Source organism: Engystomops pustulosus, chromosome 10 (assembly GCF_040894005.1).
Source record: "Engystomops pustulosus chromosome 10, aEngPut4.maternal, whole genome shotgun sequence".
Taxonomy (NCBI): Eukaryota; Metazoa; Chordata; class Amphibia; order Anura; family Leptodactylidae; genus Engystomops; species Engystomops pustulosus.
Window position 1 is genome coordinate 98,557,699 of NC_092420.1, and position 20,557 is coordinate 98,578,255.

The window sequence follows — 20,557 nt, forward strand, 5'->3', positions numbered from 1 at the left end:
CTGCACGCAGCACACACAGATAGTATAGACAGGCAGTGTGATGTCACATCTCATAGGATACACTGGAGACCCTGCACACAGCACACAGATAGTATAGACAGGCAGTGTGATGTCACATCTCATAGGATACACTGGAGACTCTGCACACAGCACACAGATAGTATAGTATTCCATTATTTTGCAGCTTTGAACTTTAAGCAATTCTCTCTTTTTTAAATTTTGAGGGATTTTCTATAGATTTCTGCTGCTTGTTCCTATGTATCTGCATCACATTGTGGAGCTACAGACGAGCACATGGGCTTATAAGAAAGGTGGAGACTCGTATTCATGACTTGTGGTTTGTAGCTGAGTAATAAGACGATGCTCCGCTCTGCTCCTCCCCAGAATCAGGACCTCACTGCTGCCTCAGAACATCTTCTATGTCTCCAGTCATGAAGACACGTGTGGACTCCGAGCAGAACAGTGGAGCCTCATAAGATTGGGATGTAACATCTGTACATGCAGAGACGGGTGAGTAGCTGCACTTCTCATCTACTCCAGCCATAGCCTCGTGCAACACATTTATAGATACTTTTTACATTTTTTTTATTTAGAGCTTAAAGGGCTTGTCCTGGGGTGGAAATACATGGCGGCTTTTTCCAAAAACATTACCACACCTGACCACGGGCAGTGCGTGTTACTACACCTAAGCTTCATTCATTTCTATAGAGCTAGACTGCAATACCAGCACAGGCCATGGGCACATAGGGCACTTTTAGAAAGAACGTAGTCATGTTTTCCCACCCCTGGACAACCCCTTTAATTATGGACTGGATCTGGTTATAGGGAGTTGTACAGATCCAGGTCGTAGCAAACTGCAAATCTGCAGGAGGAATCAGATTTTCAGCTTTGGATATCTGCAGCAAATTCCCCTGCAAATCAGAATGAAAAATATACTGTGTGAACATGCACCAAGTAAAGGGTTAAAGTCCCGTACACCCCTATAAGTAGTAAATCACATCCCCAACAGAAAGTGACCCCCTGCACCTGTATCCCAGGACTGTCAACAGATAGAATTCTGTCCGAAAAATATTGACTGCAGGTATATAAAATAATATCTATATATAATAAACAGCAGCTGACGGCTTCCATGACAGATTCACACAAGAAATTAACTGAGAAATAAGAAAGAGGAAAAGAAGTTCTGGATAACCACACGCAGGGTCTTGTATGTGCAGCATCTGGTTACTGCTGGATGTTTGCAGAACTAAAAGTTTCAATCGGAGATGAATTACTAATAACAGATTTGTTCAACTAAATACAGACAGTCCCCTACTTAAGGACACCTGACTTACAGATGACCCCTAGTTACAGACGGACCCCTCTGCCCCCTGTGACCTCTGGTGACCTCTCTGGATGTTACTATAGTCCCAGGCTGCAATGTTGTAAAGTGTCTGTAATGAAGCTTTATTGATAATCCTTGGTCCAATTCTCATCAAATCCCTTCCTTAGCACATCCAATCCCTTCCCTTCCTTGGCACATCCAATCCCTTCCCTTCCTTGGCTCATCCAATCCCTTCCCTTCCTTGGCACATCCAATCCCTTCCCTTCCTTGGCACATCCAATCCCTTCCCTTCCTTGGCACATCCAATCCCTTCCCTTCCTTGGCACATCCAATCCCTTCCCTTCCTTGGCTCATCCAATCCCTTCCCTTCCTTGGCTCATCCAATCCCTTCCCTTCCTTGGCACATCCAATCCCTTCCCTTCCTTGGCACATCCAATCCCTTCCCTTCCTTGGCTCATCCAATCCCTTCCCTTCCTTGGCACATCCAATCCCTTCCCTTCCTTGGCACATCCAATCCCTTCCCTTCCTTGGCACATCCAATCCCTTCCATTCCTTGGCACATCCAATCCCTTCCCTTCCTTGGCTCATCCAATCCCTTCCCTTCCTTGGCTCATCCAATCCCTTCCCTTCCTTGGCACATCCAATCCCTTCCCTTCCTTGGCTCATCCAATCCCTTCCCTTCCTTGGCTCATCCAATCCCTTCCCTTCCTTGGCACATCCAATCCCTTCCCTTCCTTGGCACATCCAATTCCTTCCCTTCCTTGGCTCATCCAATCCCTTCCCTTCCTTGGCACATCCAATCCCTTCCCTTCCTTGGCACATCCAATCCCTTCCCTTCCTTGGCACATCCAATCCCTTCCATTCCTTGGCACATCCAATCCCTTCCCTTCCTTGCCTCATCCAATCCCTTCCCTTCCTTGGCTCATCCAATCCCTTCCCTTCCTTGGCACATCCAATCCCTTCCCTTCCTTGGCTCATCCAATCCCTTCCCTTCCTTGGCTCATCCAATCCCTTCCCTTCCTTGGCTCATCCAATCCCTTTCCTTCCTTGGCTCATCCAATCCCTTCCCTTCCTTGGCTCATCCAATCCCTTCCCTTCCTTGGCTCATCCAATCCCTTCCCTTCCTTGGCTCATCCAATCCCTTCCCTTCCTTGGCTCATCCAATCCCTTCCCTTCCTTGGCACATCCAATCCCTTCCCTTCCTTGGCTCATCCAATCCCTTCCCTTCCTTGGCTCATCCAATCCCTTCCCTTCCTTGGCTCATCCAATCCCTTCCCTTCCTTGGCTCATCCAATCCCTTCCCTTCCTTGGCTCATCCAATCCCTTCCCTTCCTTGGCTCATCCAATCCCTTCCCTTCCTTGGCTCATCCAATCCCTTCCCTTCCTTGGCACATCCAATCCCTTCCCTTCCTTGGCTCATCCAATCCCTTCCCTTCCTTGGCACATCCAATCCCTTCCCTTCCTTGGTTGAACTTGATGGACAAGTGTCTTTTTTCAACCGTATAAACTATGAAACTATGAAATTACAGCAAAAAGCTTTTAAACTCCAACTGTCACCGGAGCAAAAAAAATATTTTTGTTTGGATTTACAATTATAAAATATACAGTTTCCAATTACATACAAATTCAACTTAAGAACAAAACCTACGTAACCCGGGGACCGCCTGTATTTACCAACTCAGAATGGCAAATCCGTATCACAGACCTCTGGAAGACTTCCTATTCCGATCGTGATCCCTATAATTCCTGCAGGAGCCATGGCACCCAATTTTTTTAATTTGTGGTTCTAAAAAAATTCTAATTATTTAAAAAAAAAAGTGAAAATCCAAAATTCTATGTTTATTAATATTCTTACATACAGTCAGAGCGACCAGTTTATTATTATTCTGATGCAGAGGTAATATTAATAGTTACATTTTCAGAATTTTCATATTTAGTCATCTAGTCGGGGCTCCTGCACACGTGGGGATGAGCCTCCATTCATACATCTCTCTGATTTTTTTTTGATTTTTTTTTCTAGAATATTGTTCTGTCAAATCACATGACTAATAAGAAGATCGTAGCTTCATGGCATCCACAACATGCAGCCTGCACGGGTGAGTCAGTGCTAACCACAGGGCAGGACAGGGGGAATTTCACAGTCATTGTATGTTACGTGCAGAACCTCCAAGAATCATACGATAGGAAACAATTAAAACTAAATGGACATTTCTAAAGCTGTAATATATATATACACACACAGACATATTGGGGGTCATTTACTAAGGGCCCGATTTGCGGTTTCCCGACGTGTTACCCGAATATTTCCGATTTATGCCGATTTCCCCTGAATTGCCCCGGGATTTTGGCGCACGCGATCCGATTGTGGTGCATCGGCGCTGGCATGCACGCAACGGAAATCGGGGGGCGTGGCCAAACGAAAACCCGTCGGATTCGGAAAAACCGCCGCATTTAAAAAAAAAATGTGTCGCGAAAATTGCACTTACCTTCACTCAGCCCGGCTCAGTGTATTCCAGTGCGTTCCAGGGAACTTCAGCGCAACAGCGCCACCTAGTGGACAGCGGAGGAACTACCTTAATAAATCCCGGCCGGACCCGAATTCAGCGCAGAGAACGCGCGCTGGATTCGGGTCCGGCTGGGATTTATTAAGGTAGCTCCTCCGCCATCCACCAGGTGGCGCTGCTGCGCTGAAAAGTTCACCGAGCCGGGCTGAGTGAAGGTAAGTGCAAGCTCCGCAACAGATTTTTTTTTTAATGCGGCGTTTTTTCCAAATCCGTCGGGTTCTCGTTTGGCCACGCCCCCCGATTTCCATGGCGTGCATGCCAGCGCCAATGCGCCACAATACGATCGCATGCGCCAAAATCCCGGGGCAATTCAGGGGAAATCGGCATAAATCGGAAATATTCGGGTAACACGTCGGGAAAACGCGAATCAGGCCCTTAGTAAATGACCCCCATTATATATAATATTCTGTGCACAGCAGGATATTAAAATGTTACAATGTATAGGATTAACATTTAATGCTTCCAATTTTTGTTTAGTATCAAGTTTGTGTTATAACTTTGTGTTGTTTTCTCCAAGCATAAACCGAGCTGCTTTAGATTTAGCAGGTCGCCCTTGGAAACAGACAGCGGGTTAGCTCACTGTTGTCAGACATGTGACAGTCGGGCTCAGTGTAACGGTCATGTGATCTCCCACAATGCACTGGTGTCACAGAACAGGAAACTAAAATTCTGAATATGGCTTTAGACATAAAATGAGTGAAAGTTTTGTGTAGGTGTGAAAAAAACTTTCGACTATGGACAATTCCTTTAAGAGAGGTCTGATAATAAGCTTATAGCAGGGGGTCATTAATTATCGCGTTTTTCCGACTGGTTATCAGAATATTTCCAATTTGCGTCGATTTTCCCTGAATTGCCCCGGGATTTTGGCGCAGGCGACTGGATTGTGGCGCATCGGCGCCGGCGTGCACGTGACGGAAATCGGGGAGCGTGGCGGTAAAAAATCCCGACAGATTCGGAAAAACCTCCGTATTTTAAAAAAAAAGTGTCGCTTGACACGCGCTTACCTGCACCCACGTTAGGACGGTTAAGTTCAGTGTTTCCGACGGACTTCAGCGCAGCAGCGACACCTGGTGGACATCGGGGGAACTACCTAGTGAATCGCCGGAAGACCCGAATCCTCCACAGAGAACGCGCCCCTGGATCGTGAATGGACCGGGTAAGTAAATGTGCCCCATTGTCCCCAAGTTGGATCATCTTTCTAACAAGGAAGCAGGTGGTTGCTTCCCCAACAGCGCCACCACTGGCCACATGAAGTATTACACAGTTCTGCTTAAAATCAATGGGCATTAGTAGATTTTCTGGACCATGGAGGATGTTTTTGTAATATGATATAATGTATATAATATATGAGGATACTGCATAGGAGACCTCCCTGTATAACCTCAAACCTCCTAATAAGGGGATCTTTCTATATAATATTTTTACACGTGTTATACAATATATTTTGCATATAGCCATCTACCTCTCCGTCTCAACTTATGGACAGAAGATTTTGGCTTCTGTGGATGACAGTGATCATCAGTACAATGTGGATCCCCATGAGATCGACTGCAGGTCAGTTTATAAGAAAAAAAACAACTTTTTTTTATGTATACTATGTAACATTGTAGCATCAGACTACACAGGAATATGTAGTCTGTAACTATGGAAACACATGGGCTTACATAGGAGCTGTAGACATAAAATGGTAGCAGTAAATAAATGTCATTTTTCAGCAGAGATCTGCCCGGCTGCTATGATGACGGCCAGTCCCGGTCCGGTGATTCACCACGGTCGTCCTATTAACCTGACGTGCACTTTAACCGGCAACGCCAAACATTGCAACCCAGGATCCAGGGAAGACGTGAAAATATATAGAAATAAGACGTCATTGCCGGGGATAGTAAGGAAGGGCTCAGTCACCGTGCAAGACCCGCAGCCGCCTCCTGGTGAAACCGTCTACTTCTGCTGGAAATGTAAAACGCTCTGCGTGATGTCAGTGTTTGCGGGAGGTAAGTGTCCGCCAGTCAGTACAGTCACATATAGAATTCTGCATAGGTGCCACAAGGACCACATTGTCCCAACTAAACCTGGCCTGAGAAGAGGCATAGGGGGTACAGGCGGTCCCCTACTTAAGGACACCCGACTTACAGACGACTCATAGTTAAAGACGGACCTCTCTGCCCACTGTGACCTCTGGTGACCTCTCTGGATGTTACTATAGTCCCAGACTGCAATGATCAGCTGTAAGGTGTCTGTAATGAAGCTTTATTAATAATCCTTGGTCCCAATACAGCAAAAAATTCTGAAACTCCAATTGTCACTGGGGCAAAAAAAAAATTTGTCTCGATCTACAATTATAAAATATACAGTTTTGACTTACATACACATTCAACTTAAGTACAAACCTGCGGACCCTATCTTGTATGTAACCCGGGGACTGCCTGTGGGGTTTTTCTGGGCTTTTTTGGTGTAAAAAAAATCTCAAAATAGTCACATTAAGGATTTTTGAGACTTTTCACTGCTATAAAGTGTCACAGGACTATTTCCACCTCTTCATTAATGTGGAGTAAACATAGAACTTTTTCTAGTGCATCGTGATCCATGACCTGGGACTATTGCAAAAAGTCCCATAAAAAAATCTCACAGTTACTCCAGTCCCTGCTGGTCTATGTGCTGGGACTTTTTATGCATTTTGAGACTTTTTTTGGGACTTCTTGAAAAAAAAAAAAACACCCCAGGTTGTAAGTGGACCATAAGAAAATTTAGTAAAAGGCTAAAGCCACTTTAATGAATCTGATGGGCAGCAGAGCTCCAAAAATAGACGTAGAACTGTCCCAAGGAGCCGCCTAATGATAATTAAAGCCCACAGAAGCAGGCATTGATAGTGAGGCTTAAGGAAATCTACCACATCGGTGCAGTACAGACCCATGCTGGTGCGTACCTCCTGAAATAATTGCTTCTAATAGCTTAGTTTTTGAGAAAAACTACTTTTGGAATTATGCCAACGAACCTCAGGGGCTCCAGTATAGAGGAGTTACTAATTAGTAGTCAATGGAGCTTCTGTGATGAAACCAGAGCCCCTGAGGCTCATTTGAATACTCTTAAAGGGGTTGTCCGAGAGTTATGGAAAAAAAACAAAAGGTGGCTGGGAGGGGCTGCTTAAAAAAATAAAGATGCACTTACCTTCCGACACCCTCCTCGTGTCCTGTTCCGCTGTCGCTCCGGTCCGCACGTAAAAAAACATGGCCGCCGGAGCAGTGCTGGATTCAGCTTCTGGATGAACCATCCATCCATGCTGTGAATAGGGATGGGTGTGCGTGGCTGGTGGCCACCCGGAAGCTGAATCCAGCTCTGCTCCGGCGGCCATGTTTATTTATATAACGCTCGGACCAGAGCGACAGCAGAACGGGATACGAGGAGGGCTTTGGAAGGTAAGTACATCTTTATTTTTTTAAGCAGCCCCCTCCCGGTCACCTTTTGTTTTTATCATAACTCTCGGACAACCCCTTTAAATGCCTATTAGAAGCAAAAAGAAGAATGGGTCCTGTATCAGGAGGCACGTGCCAGCATGGAAGCGTAAAGTGTACTTGGTTTGGACTGCAAGTATCTGCCAGATTTCCTTTAAATGAATTGATTTTTACCAATAAAAAGTTGGTAATTATGAAAAATTTAGGTGAATCCAATACAAAGTTTTAAAAATGTTTAGTGTTTTATTTTTTTGTAATTGCAATTTGTGAGAAGAGGTAAGCCCTGTTGCAGTCCTGACCGGGGCCATGAATTGTCTTTCAGTTCCCCCGGATCAGCCGAGATCCATCACATGTGAGCAGGAGGGAGAACGGGGGAAAGTTTTGTGCTCCTGGGACTCTGGACGAGAAACCTTCCTGGAGACGTCTTACACCTTGCAGTTGAGTATTGGTTTTTATGGTCACCTGACATTCAGTGCGGATTCATTTCTTAATATCTATTCACTGTTTTGACTGGTATTAACCCAGAAGCAAGTGAGCCCCAGCCCTTCATGCTGTGCTTTGAGGCCCCCAACCTTCAGGATATTTAGAATGGAACATTGAGTGAGAGCTCTGTTACATCATTGGTCACGTAAAGTCATGTGACCAGGAGCATGTCATCACCTGAGGTCCTGTTACATCTGTAACGTCTACCCCATGTATGTAGCTAATCACATGAAATCACAGCAACCTCCATAGAGAATGGATGCTGTGATTTCATGTGATCAGATACATACATGGGGTAGACATTGCAAATGTAACAGGGCCTTAGATGATGTCACCCTGGCCACACGACATGCTGAGATGGGGAGAAGTAGATGGGAGGGGTGACCAAACAGGACACGCCCCTCTGATGCCAGGGAATATAACAAAGTTATATTTATAGGGAACTAAGGGAAACAATTTTTAGTTAAAAGAAGGGTGTAATTTAGTTAATAGGGCTCCATGGGAAGCGGTCACTGGCTGCATATGTGCAAATTTGGTGACAGGTTCTAACATAGGAACTCTATTCTCATAATACAAATCATGTATCTGATGTAGGAGAATCTGTTTGCAGGGTGTCGCTGCTGTAGATGTGATACACATACATTAAAGACAGATTTCCTTAGGTTCTACCTCTGTGTCTTACAGGTTGTGGCAGCAGACACATAATGTGACAATTTCCAGCCAATGCAGATCACAATCTGATCAGTCTGTCCTGCTGCCGCTCAGTATAACGGCCGGCGGAGTATATACGGTGCTGGTGAGGACGTACAATGAGCTGGGAGAGAAGGCCTCGCTGCCGTATACATTCACTTACACCGATGCAGGTGAGATGATGTGAGGTGCAGACGCACCGGAGACCAATGGAATAGAGGGTTAAAAGGATCAGCAACTGATACATATATAAGAGAAAATCACTTCTTTCTCCACTTATGTTACTCTTTTCCTCCTCCCCCTCCTGAACTAACATCAGCCTTGATTACATAGATGTCTATGAGAATGGGCAGTGATGGGGACAGACACTTCTGGAACCTCAGGAAGCTTCTCGTTACAATATATTATGTAATTACCATGTAAATAGCAGGAGTTCTGCACATTCTGTAATTTCTCTACATCTGGATACGTTGTGGTCAGAGACAGGAAGTGAAGGTAATTCTGCGCATGAGACCTGTGAATGACTTCCTGCCTTCTCAATGACCAGTAACTGTTATTATAACACAATTACATGGAAATCACGTGACTAAGATTGACGGAAATGTGATAGGTGTGAATCGTACACAGGAGTCATGTACCTTATGACCCCCTCAATACCCCTAAAAAAACTGCTTCCAACTTTGGTTTCTTTGTTACATTGTGATTATGTTTTCATATTCTATTGCATTATTATAATTATCTCCTGTTATTTTATTATGAGTATTTTAAGTATACACAGGTCGTCCCCGGGTAACGTACAAGATAGGGTCCATAGGTTTGTTCTTAAGTTGAATTTGTATGTAAGTTGAAACTGTATATTTTTATAATTGTAGATCCAGACAAAATTTATTTTTGTCCAAGTGACAGTTGGGTTTACAATATTTTTTGCTGTAATTGGACCAAGGATTATCAATAAAGCTTCATTACAGACCCCTTACAGCTGATCATTGCAGTCTGGGACTAAAGGAAAGCGTCCAGAGAGGTCACCAGAGGTCACAGAGGGCAGTGGGGTCCGTTTTTAACTAGGGGTCGTCTGTAAGTCAGGTGTCCTTAAGTAGGGGACCTCCTGTACAGTATATATTGTTTAGATTATTCTTATTCTGTTCTATTATTCTATAGTATTTCCTCCATGGTGATTAGTAATGTCCCATCCCCTGTAGTTTGTATTATAATTCTGTTGAACAATTAAACACAGAAGGAGATGCTACTCGAAATGTGTCCTGGATATGGGTGCAAACAGCGCCCCCATCTTCCAGGTGGTGTGCATAAGACCAGCATCCTTAGACGTCCTCAGATTATCCAGGGGCAGGCAGATACACTCTATATACCTCTGAACTCTATATGGTAATACTATACAGTGATACATTTGATACAGTATAACTTCTTCCGTGTTCTGTGACACAGTGAAGCCGTATCCACCGGATGATATAGCCGTGACCTGCGATACGTCTCATACATGTGCCGTAACCATCCGCACCCCTCAGGACGTTCGTCACTTTCAGATCAGATATCGCATCATGAACGAAAGGGTTTGGGAACAGGTAAGATTCAGCTTTTTGTACCATTATATGCTGTATTATAATAAGCACCACATACTATAGAGCACAATGCACCCACATTACCTTGCATACTGCTCTGTAATAGTCCGGCCCACAGACATAGAACGCAATGATAAAAATCAGGCTGCCTGCTGCCACCACTAGGGGGAGCTGTTTACACGTCAGCCAAAAGGTGCAAAATAAATAAGTATGTATCAAGCTCTCACTAGTAGCAGCTTACTGCAGCCTAATGTGGTGGGAGCGAGGCCATTGTAATATTACCATAAAGCAGAGAGCTCACACAATCCGAGCAACTCCTGCAAATATGGAAATGCATGAAAATGTAAAATATTCACTCACTTTCCCTTCCACAGGTACAAATCCTGGACAGCAGATCCTGGAGTCTGCACAGGTTACGTGCGCTGTCACAATACGAGTTCCGGGCCGCCTGTAAATATGTGATCAATGGAGGGAAATGGAGCAACTGGAGCAAAGTCGTCGTACACGAGACCCCAGAGGAGGGTAAATATATATCAGACTATAGGCAGTGGTCTCCCAGCATGCCCTGCGCCTCAGTGTTACCCCATCACATTTCTATATGAGGTGCCGATTACAGGCAGTCCCCGGGTTACATACAAGATAGGGTCTGTAGGTTTGTTCTTAAGTTGAGTTTGTATGTAAGTCGGAACTGTATATTTTATCATTGTAATACCAGCCAGAACTTTTTTTGGTCTCTGACAATTGGATTTTAAAAATGTTGGGTTGTCATAAGAATCAGGATTAACACTAAAGCTTCATTACAGACGCCTGTGATAACTGTTACAGCTGATCATTGTAGCCTAGGACTAAAGTACAATAAATTACCAATATCCAGAGGTCCGTTTGTAACTGGGGGTCGTATGTAAGTCGAGTGTTCTTAAGTAGGGGACCGCCTGTATATAAGTTCTTACACTGTCCTATTACATGAAGAGGACACTTTGGTAGTGGGACAATAGTAACCAACCAGAACCTTCTAGTTCTGTATGATCGGTCGCCCAAGACCACGGCGACAGCTGAAGAACGCCACGTGTGCGCGTCTATCTACCGCAAGCGTTATAGTCCTTCCCACGTACCACGGAGTTCACAGGGTGCAAAGCATTAGCGTTTGCTGGATTTATCGCTGACTCTTTTTTTCGGTTTGTCGCGTCATGTGACACCACGACCTGAGATACTTTTGTTTCCAGTTAAGGTGAATGGTTTCATTTTCATAAAATTACAGATTTTCCCTTCACCTAACGGGCTGGTCATAGACGGGTTTCACTTTTCCTTTCTTCACAGAATTGCTTGATGGTAAAAAAAAATATTAGTAGCAATGACTCTGGCCACTTTTTTGGCTCGTCTTAAAGGGGACCTTTCCCCATCTCCATCAACTGCCACTTTTTGCATCCTCTGGTAGGGGTCCCTCTACCGATTGAGGCACAGTTGGAATTTTCTCTCCAGCCCCCACCAATCCTAAGTAATCAATTTAATAATTTTTTTTAATTATTTTCGGATCTCTACTGTCAGATGGGCGGAGCCATGAAGTATGTTTCTTCTAAGGACCACCTATCTGATTGTGGAAAACCTAATTAGCATAGAGGATACTGAAATTACCCTGAAACTTACTAATTAGTCTCTCTGCTCTCCAATGGGAGGTCCTGTGCTAGAACAATCTGGCTCCGCCCATCTGACACTAGAGAGCTGCGGATGCGGAATTGATTGCTCGGGGGACAGTGGGGGCTGGAGATACAATTGTAGCGACTACAGAATGACTGGAGCCTAATCAATGATGGGGATACACAAGTAAATCCATGTATTATGTGGCTTTGATCTGAATCTGTGTTCTCTCTTCTTTTACATCAGCTCCTGGAGATAAGACGTACGTGTGGTACAGGTTACAGGGGAGCAACGGGGAAGCCACCATTTTTTGGAAGGTAAAAGTGAACAATCTGCAGGCAGTTATCAATGTCCGTTATTTGTAGTATTATTAACAGAACCCTCCATGCGGTTACAAAGTGTCTTGTTATGTTAGGACCCAAATGTTACTTTGCTACAATGTAACAGAGTAGAAAAGTTACAAAATGAATCCGTATGAATGTATATAGTCTATACAGCAGCCCCGGGCATTGTACGACCCGCGTGAGATTGTCGAAAAATTGGAGCTCCACTCCACATCTAAACAGAGATTAGATCAGGACTTGCAAGTGAAAGGAGTCTTAAAGGGAATGTATATGCTAAGGATTCTGGGAAAGGATATGCAAATAGGTTTTATTGGATGTGAAAAACAAAAAACTGCTTCTAGCGCCACCTATAGGCGAGTATGAGTCAAAACAGAGCTGCAGCGAGCGGAGCAGAATTGGGCATTGACTTCTACTGATTAGATTGTGAGCCCCATGGGGACAGGGACTGATTTGGCAGCTCTGTGCAGCGCTGCGGAATATGTGTGCGCTATATAAAGGAATTATTATTATTATTACATACCTGCCACTAGAGGCAGACTTTTTGCATATCCTTTCCAGGTTCCTGAATTCCTATGGGATCTGAGGCTCGTTTTGTTTTGCTTCCAGTACATGAATGTGTCAGAGTTCAGGGGTCGGATTCAGTTTTACCAAGTGATGATCCAGGACAATGGACGCCATGGAGGACACATCGAAAACACCACAAACACCCGGCTGAGCAGGAACATTGGGAGTGAAGGCTGTGACATTACTGTATCCGCTCACAACTCTATGGGAAGTTCTCCTCCTACATCCATCAGAGTCACCACTCACAGCCTGTCCGGTAAGTGGCCATATAGGAACTGTACCCTGAACGCTATCTACATGCTTACTGCAGGGGGCGCCGCTTACGTGGTGTATTAGGGGACCACTTTTACATTGTAGCTGTTTATATGGTGAGAATTCTGCTGCTCTGCCAGTATAGATGTCATTACAGAGCACTGTACATACAATTTAAAGGGGATGTTCAGGATCAGGAAATCTTCCAAAAACAGCACCATATCTGTCCATACGTTGTCTGCTGGATTGCATCTTTCACTTCAGTGAAGCTAAACTGCAATACCACGAAAAACCTGTGGACAAGTGTGGCACTGTATGTGCAATTTTTTTCCAGTACTTTAAGACTCCGTCATGAAATCAAAATCCATCCTGATAAACCAGGGACATGACTCATAGATCCAGGCACCGGGACTGTGGGATCTTCTTATATTTGTTATCCATGGCATTGTTCCTTGTAAAATCAACTGTGAAAATTATGCTAATTAGCTAGAAGGGTTCTGGAGAGCATTACCAAAGCCCCTCCATGCTGCAGCTTCACAGGCTGTTACACTGTACAGGCAGAGAGAGAGAGGAAGTGCTGACGGAGCAGGAGACAGCCTGTGAAGTTACAACATGGAGAAGCTATAGGAGCCCTTCTGGCTCATTAGCATAATTTTGAAATTCCAAAACAGCGCCACCCTTATCCATCGGTTATGTACTGCAGCTTCAAAAAATTGTAACTTAAACATTTGCACTTTTGTTGAACACACATTTGGTTTCCATTTTTAACTGCGTTTTTAATTCCATAAGGCTTCCCAGCTCCGACCAATCTCATTGCCCAACCCAGCGGCCCTGGGACCATCACCCTGCGCTGGGAGCTGCCCCCAGGTATCAAATCAGTGGGAGATCAAATAGTCGCTTGGGAAGATCCTACAGGAAGGGATCCAGGTCATACAGACTGGATCATGGTCCCCAAAGATAACAGATCGGTAACCATAGCAGGTAATCATTACCACCACTAGGAGGCGTCACTGAGCTATGATTTGATATTGATCTATAATTACATTTTTTAGATTTTTTTATGCATTTTTTTTTGTTAAACCTAGAAACACAAGTTCTATAATTTTGTTACTTTTATACAATGTATAGTGTTTTACACAAAGAAGACCACATTAACATGGATTAGACATAACATACGTGTTCTCTATCCATACAGGCCTCTTGAAGCCTTACATATGTTATGAGCTGTATGTCTACCTCCTGTGGGATGGAAGAGCAGGACTCCCCGGAAAGACACAGGGCTCCACCCCACAAATAGGTAAGAATATCAATAAATATTTGTACATACACATTGTATACTCCATGTACAGTCCATTCATATTGACGGTGTGCAGTCCCCTCGGTGGCCACTGGAGGCACTATAGCCCCGGATGAGAATAGTGGGAGGAGCTCCCTGCTGTGCTCATTAGGATCTGAAACGAATTGCCCTTTAAGGTCGGTAACTCCTTGTGGTTGTATATTCCCAAATCTATGGTGTGTGTATAGTTACCGGTATAGAAGTAACTGGCTCCTAATGTCCACCATGTCGGTGATTTATATAATGAACATTCATTATGTTCTCCTGGTTTCTCTCCTGGTGTGCGCAGCTCCTCTGACTGGTCCCAAATTCAAATATGAAATTCCTAGGAAGAACACAATCCTGGTCACATGGCAGGAGATCCCGGTGGAGGCGCGGATGGGGTGCATCACCCACTATACCATATATGTAAGGGCGACGGCTCAGACCACGCGCATTATTCAGGGTTAGTATCCATTGTAAAGTAGGGGACGGGTGGGAGGTGGAGGGTGGTCTAGGGTCGTGACCTATCACTTACTTTTCTGAAGTATCATTTATGTGTTTCATGGTTACACAACCAGATTCAGCCAGTCCCCGGGTTACATACAAGATTCTGTAGGTTTGTTCTTAAGTTGAATTTGTAATTAAGTCGGAACTGAATACTTTCTAATTGTAAGAACCAGGATTAACAATAAAGGTTAATTACAGACACCATTGATAATTATTACAGCTGTTTATTGTACCCAAGGCTAAAGTACAGTAAATTACCAACATCCAGAGGTCCCTTTAACTAGGGGTCATCTGTAAGTCAGGTGTTCTCAAGTAGGGGACCGCTTGTATTTTATAGGCGCTAGCCCGAGGCCCAAGCCTACTAGGGGGCCCATGGCCACCCAAATGTTATACTGAGAAAGACCGTCCCCCATGAAATCCTCCTGCATCTTTTCCTGCTCTCAATACACAAGTAAACAAGATCCATTTCAGGACCTTTGAAGGTCCTGAATCTGCAGATCAAGCAGAAGGGACACATCCTCCGATCTCCAATAAGCCAATTCTAGTCCCAGATGTAGGAAGTGACTCCAGACTTGTAGGGGCTATTTATACAGCCCAGGGCTCATGGTGGTCCTAAGCCGCCCCCAAAAGCCCAGCTATAGGAAAAGGGAGGGCTCCTACTGCTGCAAGCTGCATGGGGCATTCATGTATTCATATAACAGGTGTTAACCATCAAGCGCTTGTTCCCCAATCATCTGTATCTGTATTTCTTTTACATTTAGTATCTTCTGACCAGTCGCCTTATTACCGATACGAGATTGATGACGTTAAGAGAAACGTCCAGTACTCATTGGAGATGACGTGCTCGAATGTCGCCGGAGAGAGTCCTCCCAGTCCTCTCATATCTGCCTCCATCCAGCCCCACGGTGAGAACATTTGTAAAGGTTTTTGTGCATTTCCACAATCGTCATAATGGGCAGCGCTTCAGCCCCCAGTAGTACACAGCCAGCCGGCCCCATTGTAGTACACAGCCAGCCGGCCCCATTGTAGCACACAGCCAGCCGGCCCCATTGTAGCACACAGCCAGCCGGCCCCATTGTAGCACACAGCCAGCCGGCCCCATTGTAGTACACAGCCAGCCGGCCCCATTGTAGCACACAGCCAGCCGGCCCCATTGTAGCACACAGCCAGCCGGCCCCATTGTAGCACACAGCCAGCCGGCCCCATTGTAGCACACAGCCAGCCGGCCCCATTGTAGCACACAGCCAGCCGGCCCCATTGTAGCACACAGCCAGCCGGCCCCATTGTAGCACACAGCCAGCCGGCCCCATTGTAGCACACAGCCAGCCGGCCCCATTGTAGCACACAGCCAGCCGGCCCCATTGTAGCACACAGCCAGCCGGCCCCATTGTAGCACACAGCCAGCCGGCCCCATTGTAGCACACAGCCAGCCGGCCCCATTGTAGCACACAGCCAGCCGGCCCCATTGTAGCACACAGCCAGCCGGCCCCCAGAAGTATATAGCGAGCCCCATGTAGTATACAGCCAGCCCCAATGTGGTATAAAGCACATTTTTTGTGCTGAAAAACACGGATTATACACAAGTATATACAGTAACATGTTTTGTAAATACAATGTTAAGGTGACATTGTACATTGCATTAAAATTGTGTTTAACAATAAAATTAGACAAATCTCCTCTCCTCAGCCGTTGTTTTTGAGTTTCAAAACGCCGTACCAAGGTACTTATCTCCTTCCATCTTCTAGACTACTAAAGAGGAGGGTATTAACTCCTTCATGGTGGAACATCCAAAGATTCTTGTAGACTTGGGTCCTGGATTTAAAAAAAATCAACAAGAAGCAAGATCTGTACGTTCTCTCTGTGCATCAACTTCTTCAATACACATCATCTTACATGGGTTTTCCAGATAAACTGGAAAATCTTTCAAATTTGGAATAAAGATTGGGGAGAGGAACAAATGCAAATACTTCCAAACTACTGATTATAAGCCCATGGGCACGGAGCTTGTTCAGCAGATTCTTAGACCAGGGAGGTTCTTCACCGCTGCTGACATCAAAGTCCTCACCACAAGGAAATTCTGACACAGACCAGCGACATTTATCCAACTTATTTAACTGACCTGTGTCTTCTGCTAATACTTTCACTTAAATGTGAAATCTTAAAGTTTCTGCAGCTTCCTGAGACATTATGTGTTCATCTCCTTGTCTAGTGTCAGAAGATACGATGGTGGTCGTGGCGTTTGGAGTCGTCCTCCTCTGCGTAGGTTTCGCTCTTAGCATTTCTTTAGCAAAACGGAGGTGAGAATAAAGTTTACTCTTTGTGAAGGATGTAATATATAATAATATATAATGAATCTAGTATATAAATGCTGTTCTAGTAGCTTAACTTTCCAATGACACCAGGCTCCATCTCCTGGGTGCTACATTCGGGTGGAGTCCTGGTTTGAGGTCAGGAAGCATGCAGTGTTGCATGTTATGTTTCTGTGCCCCCTGTCGTTACATGTGATGCTTTTAATTTCCCTCCTAGGATGCAATTATTCTTATCAGGAATCCTTCCTCAATGGTGGAGCAAGCCTGTCCCTGACCCGGCCAACTGCGAATGGGCCAAGGAGTACATCTTAAACAAGGTATGAAAACATGCGGACCCTGAGCATGACCACAGATGGTGTACATTGAAGTCCAGTGCAATAGAAGAGTGTAGTGGGCATGCTCTGCGTTGTGGGCACGCTCTGCGTTGTGGGCATGCTCTGCGTTGTGGGCACGCTCTGCGTTGTGGGCATACCTCAACGCAGGGAGGAGGTGATGAGCTGTGGCCACCAGCCATGGAATGTCACCTACCTTGAACTGTATGCTAGAGGTTGCAACAACCTATACATACCATACGTCTTATTCTTTGTCCTGTTTCAATATCTCAAAAGGAAAAAACTGAGTTTCTCACCAACGTAACAGCGAGTGTCTCCGACTTTGATGATTATGATGACACGGAGACCCTGGAAGTAGTAGAGATGACCAGCGATGATGATGATGATGATGGCGATGATGATGATGATGATGAGTCTTCCACAGCTGTATTTAGTTATAAATTAGACATAATAAATACCACACAGGGGGAGAGTAATATGACATCTACAGACACAGAGACCATAAAACCCGCACAAGATGCAGGATACAGATCACTAGCCCCTGATGACCAGGACAACCGTGCTAGGACACCATCCACCTACCTGCTCAGACACGACATGAAATCTGTAGAATACTTGCTCCACCAGGATATCCAATCATCAGACAATCCGACCCATCAGGAAATAAAGTAATCAGACTATTTGGTCCAACAAAATCATCACTTATTGGACTCCAGGGCCGAGCCGGGGGACTACTTGTCCCATCGTGGAATGAAACCACCACCCTCCCTGATCCAGCAGGACGTCAATACATTGAGTTACATGGTGAAGAATATAAACCCCTCCGCTGACCCGGTCCACAATGAGATTACAGTGAACTATCTGCCAAAGAACATGTTGGCCATCATGGAGGCTTCTAACAAGGACTTGTGGGCAGGAATAACTAGAGAAAGGCCCCACAACCCCATCAGCCTGGACACTGTGCAGATAGACTGGACACAGGGGTCAACGTGAACTCCCTGCAGCCGGAGGCGAGCTATAGAATAGCGCCCCCTTCACCTCATGCAGTAGAAATGCATCCGGTTTTAGTTTTAGTGTGTGCACTCCATGCAGTGTCTTACACCCATATTGACAGTGGGTGTGAAGAGACACTATTTAAGTGCCAGGACCTGCTTTGCACCCCTGATGCTGCACCCTACCTTGTAGCAGGGGGTGCTGCCTGAGGCAAGAGGCTTAAAGAAAATCTACCATTTGATTTGATTCATTATGAAGCAAACTTACCTTGAGAATGCTGGAGCTACACTGATGCAGGATCATATCTTGTATAATCCCTGAACCGAGTGGTTTTGCTATTATAAAATTATGATAATGAGGCTCCAGCAATTTTCCTCTCACATTAGTTATGCACTGCTCAGAGGATGATGTCATCACGGTTCTCCCTGCCAGGCAGAATAATCAATCACTGCACCATCCCCCAGCTGCTGTGTATGAGTGATCCAGCGCAGGTTGATTAGTCCTGTCTTTGCCTCCCATACACAATAGTTTTAAGGGGATAAGTGTGCGGTTATTTCTTGACACTCTGGTGCAATGACAACAAAATTGTAAAAAGTTGCTGAAAGACAACACAATAAAGATTAAAAACATAATAAAGCTTTAATATCAAAAAAATTTAAATATATATTTTTTATGTATACAGCTCCCATCCAGTTCTTTTGGTCTCTCTGGTTAGTAAGATGCAAAGATGGTAAAATGGTGTTTAAGTTCTGGTGATGGAATGAAAGGAAATCTACGATCAGGAATCTACTAACTCTGTTATATCTGATGGAAGATATCGGCTTCTTTTGTCATCAGAACAGAGAAGCCGGCAGAGCCTGCATTTACTGCGCATGCACAGGCATGAACAGCACAGAACTTTTATATTGGAAATATTTGATTTTGTTAGACTAGGTAAAAGGATTATAATAAATAATAATTTATTTATATAGCGCACACATATTCCGCAGCGCTGCACAGAGCTTGACAAATCGGTCCCTGTCCCCATGGGGCTCACAATCTAATCACCTACCAGTATGTTTTGGAGTGTGGGAGGAAACCGGAGGACCCGGAGGAAACCCACGCAAACACGGAGAGAACATAAACTCTTTGCAGAAGTTGACCCTGGAACTTGAACCCAGGTCCCCGGCACTGCAAGGCAGTAATGCTCACCACTAAGCCACTGTGGATTAGCCAAAGACAGTGTATGGATGACAACAGAAGCAGGAACCTACTGTCAGATCTATTTCATTAGGTAGATTTTCTTGAAGTTTATGAAGAAATTTCTATCCTATTCGGCTTGGATAAGTAACATTAAATACATTATAGATCAGGCAAAAAGAGATGAGCAAAGGATGTGCATCAGTTATTCATAGGCCGGAGAGGGGCAAGAGCCGCACCATCACAGATCTATTAAAGGGGAGATATACTGCCACCTGCTGGCAACTGGGATGTAATATTGTCAGTGTAGAGGTGCTGGAGGAAAGGAGTAAATGATGAGGCAGACGGCAGTGATCTCTGCTATCCCCTATTCAGAGGATAAGGGATGACACCTGATCTAGGGACAACCCCTTTAAAACTTCAGTGTGTAGATTATGTATACACAAGAGTAAGATATTGCGCCATTTATACACAACGCCGTGTACATCATAGTCTCCTCACCAGCTGCTACGTGCACATTATTCTCCTGTGATCGCTCTGGCCGGGATCCCAGATCACGGGGAAGGTTTGTACACAATACAATCATGTGAATTACAACCCTGCCAATAGTCTGCTGTACCTGCAGCGGGAGGAATCCTATATATAGCAGGTGCCCGGTGTCTGGAGGTGAAGGACTGCTGGATGTGGCAGTGCCCCTTATTGACCAGGCTGCTGGGCATATTGTCCAAGGTCTGAGCAGATCAGGGAGAGAGTGGATCACATCCTACACATTGTATCTGCAGGAGAAGAGATCAGTGTTTATGTATCAGCCTCTTATTCTTCAGTGCATTTAATAGACGTAAAAGAGAATTCTTACTTTTTTATTACTTATTGTCACATCTGCTAGGTCCCGGACCAATGCAACAGAACCTGGCAGAGAATTCTGATATATAACAAACAAGGGTCCGTTACATTGCTGAACCAGATCTATATCTGAAGAGGAGCTTGCAGCAAAGCACCTTATATGAGCAGCAGATAGGAGGTGGCAGGGTAATAAA

The 20,557-nt window shown here is 44.8% G+C and overlaps 1 protein-coding gene across 2 annotated transcripts; it reads left to right on the forward strand.

Moving 5' to 3' along the window:
* The first annotated feature begins 387 nt into the window (after positions 1-387).
* Positions 388-18,020, forward strand: LOC140104190 (interleukin-12 receptor subunit beta-2-like). Of its 2 annotated transcripts, XM_072127595.1 has the most exons (17): positions 388-510; positions 3,345-3,420; positions 5,343-5,442; positions 5,604-5,879; positions 7,660-7,774; positions 8,505-8,683; positions 9,954-10,090; positions 10,462-10,609; positions 11,969-12,039; positions 12,673-12,886; positions 13,672-13,863; positions 14,078-14,179; positions 14,508-14,663; positions 15,469-15,612; positions 16,917-17,004; positions 17,234-17,333; positions 17,625-18,020. In XM_072127595.1, exons 2-17 carry the CDS (start codon positions 3,406-3,408, stop codon positions 18,018-18,020), a joined length of 2,433 nt encoding a protein of 810 aa, XP_071983696.1. In that variant the 5' UTR covers positions 388-510; positions 3,345-3,405. The 2 variants fall into 2 exon arrangements, with proteins under 2 accessions (XP_071983696.1, XP_071983697.1); XM_072127596.1 differs by lacking the exon at positions 13,672-13,863.
* Positions 18,021-20,557: the final 2,537 nt, after the last annotated feature.

Bases quoted from the DNA above. Each gene is read 5' to 3' on its own strand.
- LOC140104190 (XM_072127595.1), top strand. The intron at 5,443-5,603 runs GTCAGTTTATAA...GTCATTTTTCAG, and splicing joins CCCCATGAGATCGACTGCAG to CAGAGATCTGCCCGGCTGCT. The intron at 8,684-9,953 runs GTGAGATGATGT...TCTGTGACACAG, and splicing joins ATTCACTTACACCGATGCAG to TGAAGCCGTATCCACCGGAT.